At 38.4% G+C, this 17,879-nt stretch overlaps 1 protein-coding gene across 4 annotated transcripts in view; it reads right to left on the reverse strand.

Annotated features, from left to right (window-relative positions):
* Window positions 1-8,988: 8,988 nt before the first annotated feature.
* The window catches only part of VAMP4 (vesicle associated membrane protein 4), a 29,236-nt gene continuing 20,345 nt past the window's right edge, over window positions 8,989-17,879 (reverse strand). For all 4 annotated transcript variants that reach the window (XM_027564812.1, XM_027564809.1, XM_027564810.1 and 1 more), the window contains exons 7-8: window positions 15,368-15,419; window positions 8,989-13,093 (exon numbers count right to left, since the gene is read on the reverse strand). In XM_027564812.1, the coding sequence (XP_027420613.1) occupies window positions 13,065-13,093; window positions 15,368-15,419 (81 nt within the window). In that variant the 3' untranslated portion in view covers window positions 8,989-13,064. The remainder of the gene's footprint in view (window positions 13,094-15,367; window positions 15,420-17,879) is intronic.

Consider the following 17,879-nt stretch of genomic DNA (forward strand, 5'->3'; position numbering starts at 1 on the left):
ACAAGTTCAGCTAGTTAAATGAGTAGGTGAGTCTGGGATTATCCTCACATGTGAGCACAGGGCTTCCTGCCATCCCACAGCTGCTCCTCATGAACTGTGTGCTTAAAACTCAGCACAGGTGAACCACAGCTCCTGAGAGATGGCAGACAGCAAAATTTCTCCTCACACCTCTCTGGTCTCTCTTTTCCTCTATCCCTCCTTTTCAGTCCCTGAAGCCTCTCAGTAGCATCCTGCTGCTCGCTTATCAGAGGTCAAGAGTTCACGTGGACTTCCACTTGAGTCACCGAGGTTCTGAGGTACAACCCTTCGGAGAGGTCTAAGCAAGGTGACTCCATCTTGGTTTTGCATCATCCAAAGAGAAGAAAAGGGACTCACAGCATGGCAGCAGGACCTTATCGTCTTGCCAGGCTGTAGATGTGAGTACCACTCTATTGATTTGAAATTGTTGACATATTTTCTTTTCCTTGGTGAATAGCTGTTGCCCTGAACCTTTGAGGGTCCCGCCCTGATCCTGGGCCCAGTCCTCTCAAATATTTTAAAACATTTTGAATTTTTTGAATATATTGCTCAGGCTAGTGTGTTTAATTCTTTTAGCTAATGACCAAGTTCTAATAAAATAAATTTCCATAAGCTTTTCAGATCACACCAAGGTGAGTGGAATATTAAGATAAACTTTCCAGTTACATAGGATAAATGGCTAGTAACTAATGGGTATTAGTTTCAGAGGAATGGGGTAGAAATATGGCAGTAAATTCTCTGCACTTTGACATTGATGAGGATCATTGCCACTCCTCATCCGTGCTCCAAAGGGCAAGGTGAGTGGAAAGATGAGAAAGGAGAGTGCCTGGCTACACAGATTAGTGTTCAATATGTATCTGTGACTGAATACTGGACTGCATGACAAGTAGAAGAACCACCTCAGGATATTTGCTTTTATGAGGGTTAAACAAGATAATTAATCGATTATCATGCAACAAATGTGAAGCAATTGCTCTATGTCAGAACTAAAATCAAACTGTAATTTTGGTGAATCTGGACACAAGAGAAAAGCTCTTATAATTTGCATTTAAAACTTGCAATGCACATAAGAGAATAGACTTGTGGAGATAGTGGGGGAAAGAGAGGGAGGGACGAATTGAAAGAGTAACATTGAAACATAGACATTACTATATGTAAAATGGATAGCCAGTGGTTTGTGAGTACCACTTGATTGATTTGAAATTGTTGACATATTTTCTTGGCTGCACCAATTTACATTCCAACCAGCATTGTACAAGGATTCTTTTTCTCCACATCCTTGCCAATATTTCTTACTTGTAGTCATTTTAATAGCCATTCTGACAGATGCAAGGTGATGTATCATTTGGTTTTGATTTACATATCTCTGATTATTCTGAAGGAGATCAGCCCTGGGATTTCTTTGGAGGGAATGATGCTGAAGCTGAAACTCCAGTACTTTGGCCACCTCATGCGAAGAGTTGACTCATTGGAAAAGACTCTGTTGCTGGGAGGGATTGGGGGCAGGAGGAGAAGGGGATGACAGAGGATGAGATGGTTGGATGGCATCACTGATTCGATGGACGTGAGTCTGAGTGAACTCCGGGAGTTGGTGATGGACAGGGAGGCCTGGCGTGCTGCAATTCATGGGGTCACAAAGAGTCGGACACGACTGAGCGACTGAACTGAACTGATTAGAGATGTTGAGCATCTTTTTATGTGCCTGATGGTCATCTGCATGTCTTCTTTGGAAAAATGTCTGTTCAGGTCTTCTGCTCCTTTTTTAGTCAGGTTGTTTGGTCTGCTATACAAAATCTTTTAACTTTAATTAGGTCCTACTTGCTTGTTTTGCTTCTGTTTCCTTGGCCTTAGCAGACAAATCTGAAAAAATGTTGCTATAATTTATCCAAATCATTCTGCTTATATTTTCTCCTAGAAGTTATATGGTTTCTGGTATTACATTTAGGTCTTTAATTCATATTGAGTTTAGCTTTGTATATGGTGTGAGAAAATGTTCTAATTTCACTCTTACATGTAGCTGTCCAGTTTTCCCAGCACCACTTATTGAAGAAACTGTCTTTTCTCCATTGTAAACTCTTGCCTCCTTTGTCATAGGTTAATTGACCATAAGTTCATGGATTTATTTCAGGACTTTCTATTCTGTTCCATTGTTATGCATCTGTTTTGAGTACTGTAACTTTGTACTATAATTTGAAGTCAGGGAACATGATATCTCCCTCCAGCTGTGTTCTTTTTTTCTCAGAATTGCTTTGGCTATTCAGAGTCTTTTGTGTTTCTGTACAAATTAAAAACTTTTGTTCTTGTTTTGTGAAAATGCCAATGGTATTTTGACAGGGATTTCGTTGAATCTGTAGATTGCCTTGGGAACTATGGTTATTTTAACAAGATTAATTCTTCCAATATAAGAACACAGTACATCTTTCCATCTATTTGTGTCATCTTCAATTTCTTTAATTAGTGTATTATTGTTTTCCAAGGAGGTCTTTCACCTCCTCAGACTTATTCCTAGATATTTTACTCTTTTTAATGTGATGGTAAATGCCATTGTTTCCTTATTTTCTTCTTTCTGATAGTTTGTTGTTAGTGTATGGAAATGTGACAAATTTCTGTGCATTAACTTTGTATCCTGCAACTCTTATCAAATTCATTGAACTCTAGTATTTTTTTGGTGGCATCTTTAGGATTTTATATGTATGCAAAAAATGACAGTTTTCCTTCTTCCTTTTTAATTTGGATTCCTTTTATTTGTTCTCTGCTGTGACTAGAATTTCCAGGACTATGTTGAATAAAAGTGGCAAGAGTGGGCATCCTTGTCTTGTTCCTGATCTTAGAGGAAGTCCTTTCAGCTTTTCACCACTGAGTATAATGTTAGCTCTAGGATTAACATATATGGCTCCTTATTATGTTGAGGTATGTTCCCCTGTACCCACTTGTTGAGTACAGTGGATCCAACATCCAATAAATGGATGTTGAATTTTGTCAAAAGTCTTTCTGTGTCTATTGAGATGACCATATGGTTTTTATTCAATTTGTCAATGTGGTTTATCACATTGATTGATTTGTGAATATTAAAAAATCTTCTCATCCTTGGAATAAATCCCACTTGATTACAATTATGATCCTTTTAATGTATTGTTGAATTTGACTTGCTGATATTTCAGGATTCTTATGTCTATGTTCGTCAGTGATACTGGACTGTAATGTGTGTGTGTGTGTGTGTGTGTGTGTGTGTGAGTGAGTGTGAGACCTTTGCCCCATTTTGGTATCAGGGTGATTCTGGCCTCATAGAGTGCGTATGGAAATGTTCCTTCCTCTGCAACTTTTTTAAATGGTTTGAGAACTGATATTAATGCCTCTCTAAACATTTCATAGAATTCAGCTGTGAAGCTCTCTGGCCCTGCACTTTGCTTTTGGGGAGAGTTTAAATTAACAGTTTAGTTTTATTAATGGTAATTGGTTTGTTCATATATCTATTTCTTCCTGGCTAAGTCTTGGGAGATTGTACCTTTCTAAGAATTTGCCCATTTCTTTCAGGTTGTTCATTTTACTGGCATATAATTGTTCATAGTAATCTTATGATCCCTTGCATGTCTGATGTGCCGGGAGCCGGCATATTGCATATTGAGTGCATATTGCATATTGAGTGCAGCACTTTCCACAGCATCATCTTTCAGGATCTGGAATAGCTCAACTGGAATTCTATCACTGCCGGTAGCCAGCGTGAGGAACTCCGTCCATGACAAAGGTCATGAGGAAGGAGGCTCGGCATACGCAAAGGCGGGATCGAGCTTCAGGAGTCCCCCTGGAAATTCTCGAGCATCTACCCCCAAAACCAGAGTCTGCCTACTTTCTGCTTTGTGCTTTCACCTACACCTCTGACTTTACGGGGGGCTGTCCCCCACTACCTCTCTGAAAAAAGAGTTAGCTTACAGCTCCAGTTAATAATTCCTGGGTGTGACAGTGTTTAACCTACAAATTCCTTTGGAAATCCTCTAGCCTGCCTGAATAGGTTTTTCCGGCCACATGTGATTGCTCAGAGCCTCCCAACTGTGAGAGGCAGGAGATGTTCTAAACTGTCTAAACACAGATTCTTTTGAGTAGTTAAAAGATTGATTAGAAATTGTATTGGTGAGGGATTTTCACTTGTTGGGCCAATGTTTGCTGCTAAGTTTCCATATCCCTTACCTGCTGTGTCCCTGGCAGTGTATTGATTAATATAATTGGTGTAAGTAGTAGCTTTAATGTTTGTAACCTGTGAATTCTTTTTCTTGTTATAGCCCACCACACCTTTGCTCTGTAGGAATGCAACTTTATCTAATGCTTTTGGAGGGTGGCTCCTGACCAATCACCTTTAGAGAAAAATAAGTTTTCTGAAGAAAGGGTCTTAAAATGTTAACAGGCCTCCGGGCCAGAAGATGATGCAAATCACCTAAGCTTTTGCATATGATAGGTTTGCAGGAAGAAAGCCTGGCTTGCTGCCTGACTCTACCCCTTCCCCCATTATCCTCTATGCATAACTTAAGGTATAAAAACTACTTTGGAAAATAAAGTGCGGGCCTTGTTCACCGAAACTTGGTCTCACCATGTCGTTCTTTCTCTTACCTTCTGGCTGAATTATTCAGCCTCTTTTCTCCACTGAATTTCCTCACTGAGCTATCCTTATTTCAGCCTCTTTTCTTCACTGAATTTTACTGAGCTATCCTCATTCTATTACTCTTTATATCCTTAATTAACATTTAATTAAGCAAGTGTTTCCTGATCTTTGCCTACGCCGTCTCTCCTTCGAATACCCTGGATCAGCCGGGGCTGGTCCCCGGCACTGATGTATCTGTAACTTTTTAATTTCTGATTTTATTTATTTTTAAAACTTTTATTTATATTTTTTGCCCGTGCTGGGTAGTTCTTCATTACTGCACGCGGGCTTTCTCTAATCGTGGTGAGTGTGCGCCTATTCCTTGTTGCGGTGTGCAGTCTTCTCACTGTGGTGGCTTCTCTCGTTTAAGATCATGAGCCCGAGGCACGTGGGCTCAGTAGTTGCGCTCACAGGCTCTAAGTGCAGGCTTGGGAGTTGTGGCACAGGCTTAGTTGTTCCGCAGCATGTGAGATCTTTCCGGATCAGGGATCAAACCTGGGTTTCCTACATTGGCAGGCAGATTCTTAACCACTGGACCACCAGGGAAATCTCTAGTTTCTAGTTTTATTGATTTGGGCCCTCTCACTGTTTTTCTTAATGAGTATGGCTAAAGGTTTATCAGTTTTATCTTTTCAAAGAACCAGCTCTTAGTTTCATTGATCTTTTCTATTGCTTTTTAAAATTTCTAATTTATTTCTGCTTTTTTTATGATTTCTTTCCTTCTACTAATTTTGGGTTTCATTTGTCCTATTCCTAGTTCACTTAGGTGTAAGATTAGGTTGTTGTCTTCAGAATTTTGTTTCCTGAAGTAGGAGTATAGTATTACAGAATTTCCTCTTACAACTGCTTTTGTTGAGTCCCATAGGTTTTGGACCATTGTGTTAATTCTTTTTGTCTCTGGTATTTTTTGATTTGTTTTCTTCAGTGATCCATTGGTTGTTTAGTAGAATATTGTTTAGCCTATGTGTGTTTATGCTTTTGGCAGTCCTTTCCTTGTAGTTGATTTCCAGTCTCATTGTGTTGTGGTTGGTACAGATGAATGATTTCTATTTTCAGAAAGTTACTGAAACTTGTTTTGTGGCCTAACATAAGATTCATCCTGCAAAATGTTCCATGTGCTTTGAAAAGAATGTGTATTCTGCAGCTTTTGGATGCAATATTATATATATATAAAGTCCATTTGGTGTAATGTCTCATTTAAGACTAGTTTCCTTATTTTATTTTTGTCTGGATGATCTAGTCATTGATGTGCACTCTACTCTGCTCACCAGAGCTATATGCTCTAAAGGTGCCTGCTGTGGGCTGCATGGATCCTTCTCTTGTGGCAGGCTGACTACTGTGGGTGATCTGGTAGGCATGGTTGGCTCCCAGACCAGTTGGTTGCAGGCCCTGCCTTGTGCAGAGGGTGCAGCTACTGACTGGCAGGACCAGGTCACAAGGTGGCTGGCTGTGGAATCTTGGGTGGGTACGGGGCTAGTGCTGCCCTGCTGGTGGAGATAACTGGGTTCTGATGTATGTAGGTGCAAGGCCAGTGTTCCTGGATCTAGTGTCATCCTGCTAATGGTTAGGGCTGGTTCCTGACATGGCTGGCTGTGGGTTTTGGGGTGTCTCAAAGCTGGCGTTGGCCCACTAATGAGTAGGGCTGGACCCTGGGGCAGCTGGCTGAAGGCTCCAAGGTGTCTTAGAGCTGGTTTGACCTGATGGTGGGTGGGGCTGCAGTCTGGGAAGCCCTCAGGTGGGTGCTGACCTGCTGGTGTGAGCTGGGTCCTGCCATGCCAAGCTGCAGGGCTATGGTGGTCTTGGGGCTGGTGTTCCCTTGTTGGTGGGTGGGGTTAGGGCCCAGGATGTCTGGTTCCTGCCCACTGGTGTATGATGTTGTTCCTGAGGCTAGTGCTGGCTCACTGGTGGGCAGAGCCATGTCCTGTGGTCTCCTGCCAATGCATTTTGGGTGGAGGACTGGGTCCTGTGCCCTCTGCCCTCTGGTGGGCAGCATTGTGTCCTAGACAGGCTGTGGGCTCAGGGAGTCTTAAGGTAGTTTCCTGCTGGTAGGTGGAGTTGTGTGCGCACCTGGCTAATTGCTTGGCCTGAGGTCTCCCAGTACTGGCGCCAGCAGGCTGGTGGGCAAGGCCAGGTCCCGGTGTCAATAGGCTAGAGGGAAGACTCCAAAATGGCGCTTGCCAGCACTAGCGTCCTCGTGTTAGAGCCGGCGGCCAAAAATGGGTACTGCCAACGTCTGTGTCCCCAAGGGGAGCTCCAGTAGTGTCTCCCACCTCTCCAGAAGGCTCACCCAGATAAGCAGGGAGGCCTGACCCAGGTTCCTATCAAATGACTTCTGCCCTGGATCCCAAAGCATGTGAGATTTGTTTGTGTTCTTTAAGGGTGGAGACCTTATTTCCCACAAGCCTCTGGTTTTCCCAAATGTCAACCCTACTGGCCCTCAAAGCCAAGCATCTGGAGGCTCATCTTCCTGGTGCAGAACTCATGGACTGAGGAGCACAATATGGGGCTCAGACCCATCACTCCTTGGGAGGAACCTCTGCGGTTGTAATTATCCTGTTTGTGGGTCGCCTACCCAGGGGTGTGGGTCTCAGCTTACTGCAATTCTTCCCCTCCTACCCATCTCGTTGTGGTTCCTTCTTTATAACTTTTCTTGGAGATGGTCTTTTCTGCTAGATCAACAGTTACTCTGTAAATACTTGTGGTTTTGATGTGCCTACAAGTGGAGGTGAGCTCAGGGTTTTCCTACTCTGCCATCTCAGCTGAGGTCCTCTAGAATACTGGATAAAGTCTGTATTCAGAAGTCAAGCAGGAGACATAAACTTGGGATTCATCAGCACATAAATGTTATACAAATTATGAGATTAGATAAGATTACCTAAGGGCATATATGTGGTTCAGACCAAGAATGAATCCCGGAGCAGTCCAATGTTAAAAGTTGGGAAGAGGAGCAGTCAGTGAGGTAAGAACAAATCAAGCCCAGGTAGGAAGCATTAATGAGAAAAGAGCAATCAGCTGCATCATCCAACCCTGCTGACGTGCAGGGAAGAGGGCTGAGAGTGGACCTTCGACTTTAGCCATGCAGAGGTCACTGGTGATCCTGACAAGAGCTTAAGTTAGGAGGCAAAAACTCCACTGAAGTATTTAAGAGAATGAGTGAAAAAGAACTAGAAATCACAAGCATAGATATTTTTTCAAGGATGATTGCTAGAAAGAGAAGCAAAGCTAGACGGTGGAGGCTAACTGGGGAGGAGAGGTGTTTTTGTATGTTACAGGGGATTCCTGGAGGATGTGTTCATAGGCTTCATGTGCATCTTCTTACACATCCTTAGACAAGATCCAGTCTTTTTACTCAATACACATGGTGAGTGCACTGCGCCTGGCCCTGCTCAGTTATGCATCTGGCGTCTAGTCAAACTTCTTCTTACACCTGCAGCTGAAAAGCAAAGTCTGCTCACTGCTCCACAGAAGTTTCCAGCATTGGATAGGTATTCATAAAGTGTGACTGTTGGATTCAGGGAGGATCTGACCTCCCTGCCTGGTTCTCTCATACAATGACTGGTTGGATTACATTAAATACCATCATTCTCAGAATGCACAAACCCGAGTTCTTCCCATCTCCATTCCTGAGCACAGTCCTCTTTTAGTAGAGACTATACATTTCTGGGTACAATGTTCCCCCAATATCACCCCCTCCCACACCTTTCTTGAGTATTAAAGAAACAAACTTTAGTTTCTGGGTGGAGGGAGGTTGAAGAGAATGAACACTGCTCCAGGTGCCTCTAAAAGCAGCTTATGCAGCTGAGGGGTGGGTGCAGGTTTTCTGATTGGAACACCTAAGTGTAAGTGCAAGAGAAATTTGTCCCCCGTCCTCTCTTTCAAAAGCATGAGTATTCCAATTGTTCTTTCTGCAGTTGAGACTCAGTAATTTTACACTAAGACATTCTTACCAGATTCTGTCAATAGATTGGGGACTGGCATGGTTTTTGGTGACAGGACATCTTCTATTTATTTTTCCTTCATGTACCTTATTGGAAAATTGGGATGGACTAAACCAGGGTGAAAGTGAAAGTCACTCAGTCGTGTCTGACTCTTTGCGACCCATGGACTATACAGTCCATGGAATTCTCCAGACCAGAATACTGGAGTGGGTAGCCATTCCCTTCTCCAGGGGATCTTCCCAACCCAGGGGTCGAACCCAAGCCTCCCACATTGCAGGTAGCTTATTAACCAGCTGAATCACCAGGGAAGCCCAAATCAGGTAAGCCAGATGGTATTTCAAATAAGTTACGCTATGAAGTTAAGGCAACAGGTAACAGACTGAATAAGCCAAAAAGTGCTTAATTTTGTTTTCTATGAAATAGTTTATTTTACTGTTTACTATGGAGGGGCTACAAATACGTATCTGACAGGAACACCAAGGACTAAGATTTGCAACACTGGTGAAAATGGATATGAAGACTTGAGAGTCTACAGCACAGGGTGCATGCCATTTACATTGCTCATCTCCCACCATACATCTGAAAACATCAAAGGCACTTATCAAAACGATTAAATAAAGGAGTGTGGAATTTAAAACAATGACACATACCCCAGGCAGAGGATCAAGTGCTTGAGTTTTCTTCGAGTCTGATTTCTGACATTTGACTGATTTATGCAATTTACTTTGTAGCCCTAAAATATTTAATAGACGGTCTGATTTCAAGACCTTTTCAAATGAAAAGAACCTAATGAAATAATGTAAAATCAAAATATTTCTTTACCCATTATAAAAGAGCACTACTATCTCCTGGTAAAGGCAAAAGACCCACAGTTATGTCAGTCGTGTCACCTCTGCAGGGAGGGCCATGGACGCTGACGCTTTATGAACAAGCACACCAGGGTGTCTGTGATTTCCTAGGCACATTCATCTAGCCAGGTGCACGGCACTGGGCTGGCTGCTGTGGGGACACAAGTATGATGTGATCTGTGCTTTCCCAAGCTTACGTTTATCCCCCTCAATTGAGTTGGTCATGCTTTCCCTTCAGTTCCTACTGACCTGTTCCAAGCAGCTTCTTAAAACAGGAGCCAGAATAAAAAGATTGTGTCCCCTATGGTTCCATTTGTCTACAATATGGGAAAAACAGTGGATGGATTGAGAAACAGGGCACCTTCCAGCTCCTTCTGATTCAGTATCTTCACACAGCCTTGTGGCAACTTCCTACACAAATATGAGTACTCTACTGCATTCTAAAACAAAAGTGTATAAATGCTTTTCGACTGATTTATGTTCTAACTCCTCACTCACAGAAAAATAATATTGACTTCAATGACTCCAATCACATTTCCACATGAAAACATATAATCAGACTAAGAGGAGAGTTGCTTTTCCTAGACTTAGGAATACTGACTCAATACAGTTAGCTTCTAATGGCACTCATTCTCAACATGAGAAAACAATTTCTAGCATATTTTTTAATCATAGTATGCATACACATAAGTGTAGAGAGTGTGGATAAAAATGCTGACAGGCCATCAAGCATGTTTAGGAGTGTACTGATAATGAGAAATTTCAATTTTTTTCCTTCTCAGTTTGTATATGTATAATCATTTCCAGGATACCCACGTCATACAAAATTGAAAGATGCCCAATTCTGCTATAAGAAAATGCTGAAGTTATAATTTTTTAATGCAGAGTAACTGCACGTAAAGACTATATAGAAGCCACCCACAGGAGTGCTAACAGAAGGTATTTCTGAATTTAACGTGTACTACTACCTATCCTCCTCCATTTTATAATGTTCCATTCTCAATACTGAACTTTTCTTTAGTCAAGAAATCCCTAAGTTTATAAAAACCTGAGGGTGATTTCCAGTGAGCTTTATCAGGACAGAGGAGCAAAAAGACCACAGGTATTACTGGCTCATATCTGTAGGAAAAACTAATTAATCAGCATTATCACAAAACTACTGTAGGGCAACAGGTTTCAGTAGTTAAACATAAACCACAAGGGTCTGTTTCCGGCATTGTAAAAGGGGTGACCTGATTTCACTGGGGTATCAACTGGTATTTACAAAGCTACTTGGAATTTTCCTGTTCCTCTTCATTGTTGTTAAGTAATGAGAGTTTTGATGATGGGGAAACTTCATTTTTCAAGTGTAGGATGATCTGAGCTGAATGAGAAAAAGAATGATTAAGGGAGGGAAGGAAGGCAGGCCTGGCATCAATTTGAACACATTTTTCTTGTTCCTAAGGTGCGTGTCTCCAAGGTTATGATAATAAAATCATAAACATGTCAGTCACTTTAAGGGTCTTAGTACTAATGAAGACTGAGGATGAAATGATAAACTGACCTACCACTAAACAGGCTACCACTAACAGATCCCTAACAGAGTAACATATCCACCACCAGTATTCTCAGCAGCAATATATTTAAATACAAAGAGAACTACATATATATGATATTATCATATAAATATTTCCTTTTATTTTTTCATTTTTAAAAGTTTTAAAAATTGTTTTTATTTCTTTAAAAGCATACTTTATTAAAGAAACACTGGAAATGTGGATTCTTTTTGAGAAATAATCATCTTCACTGATAGATGATATGAAGAAACCAAATTTCTATACTAACCAATAGAAAATTAAGCATTGGTGAGTCTAGTTTCAATCCTGAATGAAGGACACACAAAATAAACATGTTAGGACTGATTCTGTACACTCAGTTAAAACATTTCCATTCCTGAACTACATTAGCTACTGAAATTCTAAAAATGCTCATTCTCCTGGGTATCCTCTGTCAAAGGGTTTAGTATTTATTATGTTATTTACAGTAACTGACATTTACAAAGGACGGAGAAACCAGAGAACACACTCCATAGTATGTAAGACCTTTACCTCTTTTTAAATGTTCTTAGTGGACTATAATGCTAAGCAAATATATTTAGACCTTCTTAACTTGCGGGTGTATTGAATATCTCTTAATCTGCTTTCTCCCTTCAAATGTCTTTTCATTCTAAAGAGAACATTTTTGTATCTTAGTACTAATCCTGTAGAATTGAAGAAAAAAAAAAAAGATCCTATGTTTCATACATTTTGAATGAAAACGACCAAAGAAATAAACCCTATATGGACTATTTTTTTTTCCTATTTAAATACTGCTACTTTCTATTAACCCTATTTCAAATTTAGAGTTATATATACATTCTGAAGACGTCCATGTACACAAGTCTCTACAGAACCTCCAATTTTATTATAAAACTTCCTCACACACACACTAGCAAACTGTATTTTCATTTTCACATGTTTAAACAACCCAAGAAAGTTGGCACACTTTAAAGTTATCACTCTTTATCATTATTAAAACAGACTGAGATTAATAGTGACCCTAGCATTTGGTTACCGACTGATGAGCTAGGCTCCTGACTTCTTATACTCATTATTATTTACTAATTTCACATTTGATTGTATGTATAATATGCATTTCCCAGGAGATAATCAGGGAATGCAAAAATCAAAAATCCTAAGCAGGTGATTTTGCTACTTTTAGCATTTCTGGTAAAATAGCTAGTTGAAGTTAAAGAAGAAAGCTACTAATAAACAGAAAATTATAGGGACAAGTTACCTGTGGATTTCATTTACTCACATTAGGACTGGTCCTCCTTATTGGAGGCTAACTGAAAACAGACTGGACCATGACTTTTAGCTGTATGTTCGGCATTTTCAAATACTCCAATGACGCTCTCCAATAATTTTATTACCTCCAGTTTATGACGCCATACTATGCTTTTCACACTTTAAATTTCCCATTTCCATAATCCAAATGTCAAAAAATCACTACACATTCCCTTATACAATCAAAAATAGGTTTACTGGAATGTTTTTAGTTATAGCTGAAGGCAGCAACATTTACAACATTTAGCTTTTGTTACATCTATAAACATGTGAACATTGCTTACAAAGCAATTGTTAATATGAGAGGAATCTTGCAAATATCGATGGAATGGTTATACACATCTTTCAGCATGATAATTTGGTACTCTGCAGAGGCTCCCTGACCACCAGCTTGATCCCTACCTCAATGCACCAAATTCAAGTCCTTATGCCATTAAAATAACAGTATGAAATATCCTTATCAGTGTTTAACTATATATACAATAGTGAATTGGCAAGTATCTAGTTTCAAATTAGACCCTTGGAATATGGCAAAATCAAGGCTGGTTATCTTTGCCTCAAACATAATTATTAAAAGCAACATTTTGTTGGAAGGGAGGGAGATAATTGGACATTCTCAATGCTCCAATTTGAAGTGATACTTGCCTCGTAATTTCTTGAAAAAGAAGCTGTGAAAGTTATATACATGGGTTTCATTTAAATTATGCAGCAACCTTTTATTATTATTGTCCCAGATTTTGTTTAATGAAGATCTGTCATCAAATCAAGTACGGTATTTCACAACTATAAGAACTGCAAGAGACAAAAATGGAAAAGAAACATCAAAATCAGATTCATACATTACGTGATAAACAATATTCCTAAACGTAGTTTTCATTGTGAAAAGAGGTAACGGGGACAATTTTAATCTGAAATGATAGATAACACATGGGAATGGAGGAGCAAAAATGAGACAACCTAAATGTCTAATATTAGCATTTTGATCAAATAGATTAATACAAAATCATAGTATAAAGAGGCTAAAATATTTTAAAAATATTTAATAACACGGGAAAATTTAGAAAATATTTATTAGAAAGTATACATATAATCTTAGTTTTTGAAAAACATGTTTATATATTATTAATAGGAAAAGACTTGAAGTATATACAATAGTTATATTAATAGTAGCTATCTCTGTGTGCTAAGCGAATAGCTGGATTTTATTTTCTTCTTTATGCCATTCAACATACCACTGGTTGATTCTTGGTAATGGCAATAGTTATTTTCTATAAAGTCACCACAAACACTGAGAGAGTGGATACTGAACCACTGCTCTGAGGGCGAACATAGGCTTAAATTCCTACCAGCCTCTGGCTACAAGGTTTTTGACAACCAGTCAGTACATAACCTTGTTTTATAAGTTTCTGGGTAGAGACACCTTATTTACTACAGTGTTGACTCATTAGCCCTGAACTCACGGCCAACAGGAGTTGGCCTGAACTCATGCCTGAACGAAGCTTATCTAACACACGTTTCCTCCACAAGGCTTACAGCCTTGTACTCAGCAACACTAGACAGCACAGAGCACCGGGACACCTGAAACGTTTGAAACAGCAAAACCATTAACGAGATTGACAGAAATGTGAGCAATGTGGCACTGAACAGACTCTGAAGGACACCTGTTTACTTCATGAGGTGGGACTGAGGCAGAGCATGACATTAGACATCAACTGGGATATGCACATCAACAGATCCAAAGTTTTCACCTTTCTGACTGCATCTGCCAATGACTCCAAAAGCACTGGGGTGAATGATCAATGCTAACCAGTAGATGAATTCACAAACACAGAATCCACAAATAATGAGGACTGACTCTGAAACAAAACTTTTTTTTTTCTGTTTAAAAGTAGTATCACCATGGAATTTTTCAAATGGTTATTCTGAGATACTGTCCAGATCTTTATAAAATCCCTGAAACACAGAACAAGAATCTTGGGAGAAAAGGAGATATTAAAAATGATCTGACCAGAAAAGGACAAATATATGATATAAATTGTACGTGGAATCTAAAAACTAATACAAGTGAACCTACATACAAAACAGAACCAGACTTACAGTCATAGAAAACAAACTTCTGGTTACCAAAGGGGGAAGGGAGAGGGAAGGGAGGGGGAAAGGATAGATTAGGAAATGAGATTAACAGATACAAACTACTATAAATAAAATAGATAAGCAACAAGGACCTACTATTCAGCATAGGGACCTATGTTTAACATCTTGTAATAACCTACAGTGGAAAATAATCTGAAAAAAATATATAAATGAATCACTTTGTGATACACCTGAAATTAACACAACAATGTAAACCAACTATACTAAAAAAAAATTTTTTTTAATGATCTGACTTTAAAAAGGATATTAAAGGGGAAAAAAGGAAGGGCAAGAGTTATGCTTCAATGATGGAAATGAAGCTCAAATCCAAAACAAAAATTATCATCTAGAGAATTTATCTAGATTTTCTTTAAACACAGTATTATGAAATGAGCTGCCATACCTAAAAGTTAATAATAAATAGAAAATGAGTGTTATGGTCTTGAGTGTAACAGTAGCCATATATGGCCTCAAACAAATCATGCAGCCCTGTCATTCTTGTTGAGAATCTGATGTAAGATAAGACTCTCACTATAAAAACGTACATATGGGGACTTCCCTGGTGGTCCAGTGGCTACGACTCTGTGCTCCCAATGCAGGGGACCCAGGTTCGTTCCCTGGTCAAGGAACTAGACCCACATGCTGAAACTAAGAGTTTCCATGCTGCAACTAAGACCTGGTACAGCCAAAACAAATAAATATTTATTAAAAAAAACACAACCCGTACATATGCATACTCATGTAAAATTTTATATACAATTTATATGCATTTTCAGAGTTACAGATTCTAGGTTAAGAGCTCCTGTCTGGGCCATAAACCATTACTGAACCCTGACATCAATCATGCTAGGTCAACTGAAAATAAATTAAAAAGGAAAATTTTAAAAACTTCAAATGATACTCCTCTAAATTAATAATCCAGTAAATACTTACTGATAATCACTAACAAAAGGATAACAGCAACCAAAGCCATGATGGCTTTTATCTACAACACAAAAAACAGAAAAGATTAATGTTTCACGTCTTTATAATAGAGAGTATCTGTCATTCTATTTACCACATTACACTAACTCATCAACAGACAATCTCCTTCTATGAAAGGTTTCCAAATTTTTTTTTCATATAAACTTGACTATTTGCATCTTTCTGTAATAATCAGAGTTCCCCAAATTTGAGGGGTTATGCTTGTGTAGATTTTACTGTTCAAGGCTACAGAGTAAACAGTAATAATCAAAGCCTTCATGGGCCTGGTCTTTTTGTCTCTGATTTCACACATATTTCTAATGTAAGGCTAGTAAAAGAATAATCTTTTAGCAACTCTGTCCAAAAATGTCAGGATTCTATGAATACCATTGGCATCCAATACAGATGGTTCAATATACATAGTATAAAGCAGCATTTCTTATACAAATTATTCTCAAAGTATTAATATATTAGAATTCTGTTAGTTTGCGCTCCCCTTGTTTTCTTAGCATTTTTATCTCCATTTTGAGAAATATAATTTAAACTTTTTATGAATAAACCTTATTTAATAAATAACTTGTCTAAGAGCATTCTGTGTGTCAGTTTTACAGATAGGAGAAATCTTAAGATTAGTCCTTAGCTACTTAATATTTTAGGTCCACATCATCTCTCTCTATAAAATTGTCACATTCCTCATCTAATCCTAAAATGCATTTATAAATCCTAAAATGCAATTATAAATTGATTTGATTTGAATTCAAATGAAAGTGTTATCATCAACAATTTTCACAGATAATTGATAAAAGATGGTTCATTCAGAAAAAAGGTACCCAGTTGTTATAAACACATGAAACATTCCAGTGGATATCACAAATAGCAACTAGAAGCAGCTAATGAAATGTTTCTAAGATAAAAATACTGCTGACGTTTTAGTGGCATTATATTCATGACAAGAACACAGTGACCAAGAGAATACACGGAAGCTTTGGTTATCGTATGATAACCAAAAAATGTAGACACAGACTCAGATCAAATGAATATAGGTACATTTTCAATAGGTGTCTGGGTCCACATTACACTATAAAGTACTTTAGTGATGAAAGTGATCCAGAGAATATATGGAAGCTTTTCATTTTTTTTAAACCTGAAAACATTTCTAAAGTAATTTTGAATTTTACAATAGCTTTTCAAATTTACCAAAAATACATATTAATTTGCCCTATTAATTTGTGCTAGGTTTAACATTTAGAAGATTTAAATGGAAATATTAATAACAATTTAAAAACACCTAAATAAACAGTTTCTAACACTGGCCAGGAAATGTTTACAACCAAAAATGACAGTATTCACGCATGTCAAAAGTGCACTTCTTCCAAATGACATGGACAAAAATCTGTTTCTCATTAAACATGTTCACTTATTTATGTTAGAAGTCAGGTTTATTGAGAGATTCTTTACATACAATAAAACTCACCCTTTTAAAGTTCATTTTCATGCATTTTGACATCTAGTTGTCAATCGCAGTTGAACGTAAGACACTTCATCACTCAGAAAGTGCCCTCATACCCTGCTGTAGTCAATCTCTACTCATCGACCCTTAGCCAGTGGCAACCTCTAATCTCTTTTCCATTTCTACAGCCCTTTTCTTAGTCCTTCCTAAATAATAATTATGAAGTTAAACCAGTTAAAAATGGCAGTGATGTACAGACTATTAAAAAATATAAATTAAAAATATACTCTAATTTTTCCCCTTAAAAACATGCTATTTCTTTGATCTGGACCCCATAAAGTACAAAATGAAAATCTTTAGCTATGGTTAAAAAAAGCTACACAAAATGTACATTATCATTTTGTTAATGGCCACATGAATGAGTCACGTGTATGTACTGGAGAGGAGGTTAATGGCTCGTTGACCTTTTGTTCCACCAAACTAATTTCCAGAACAGAACATTTGTATAGAAATAGAAAATTTACTCATTAAAAAAACCCAGAAAATTTAAATTCTAGACAAGAGGAGCAATGAAACTTATATCTTTCCCTAAGTTCTATTTCTGAAAATAAGAGGATTCAACAGGTACACAGATAAAAAGAAGTAAATCTAACGAAACTCTTGGAAGAAATCCTTAGCATATGTCAACATCATGTTTTCAAAGTTATTCCTAAACTGGAAAATGAGAGACTTTAAAATGATACAAAGTATCAGGAGGAAAAACATGAGATGTGCTCATATGAAATTTTCTATAAAATCTTAAGAGAAACATTTTTCTGCTTGATAAGCAGTAGCCATACTTGATTTAAGAAGTAAATTCATTTCCATAAAATGTTTTGCAGGAATATATCAGCATATAATGATTCCTAATTTTTTCCCTGTTAAAATGTTTTACTTCCTATTCCTCTTATCCAAGTAATAACCAGGCCTGACCTTGCCAAGCTTCTGAGATCAGGCAGATGGGTTCAGGTTCGTATGGCAGAAGACTCTCTA

Source organism: Bos indicus x Bos taurus, chromosome 16 (assembly GCF_003369695.1).
Source record: "Bos indicus x Bos taurus breed Angus x Brahman F1 hybrid chromosome 16, Bos_hybrid_MaternalHap_v2.0, whole genome shotgun sequence".
Classification (NCBI taxonomy): domain Eukaryota; kingdom Metazoa; phylum Chordata; class Mammalia; order Artiodactyla; family Bovidae; genus Bos; species Bos indicus x Bos taurus.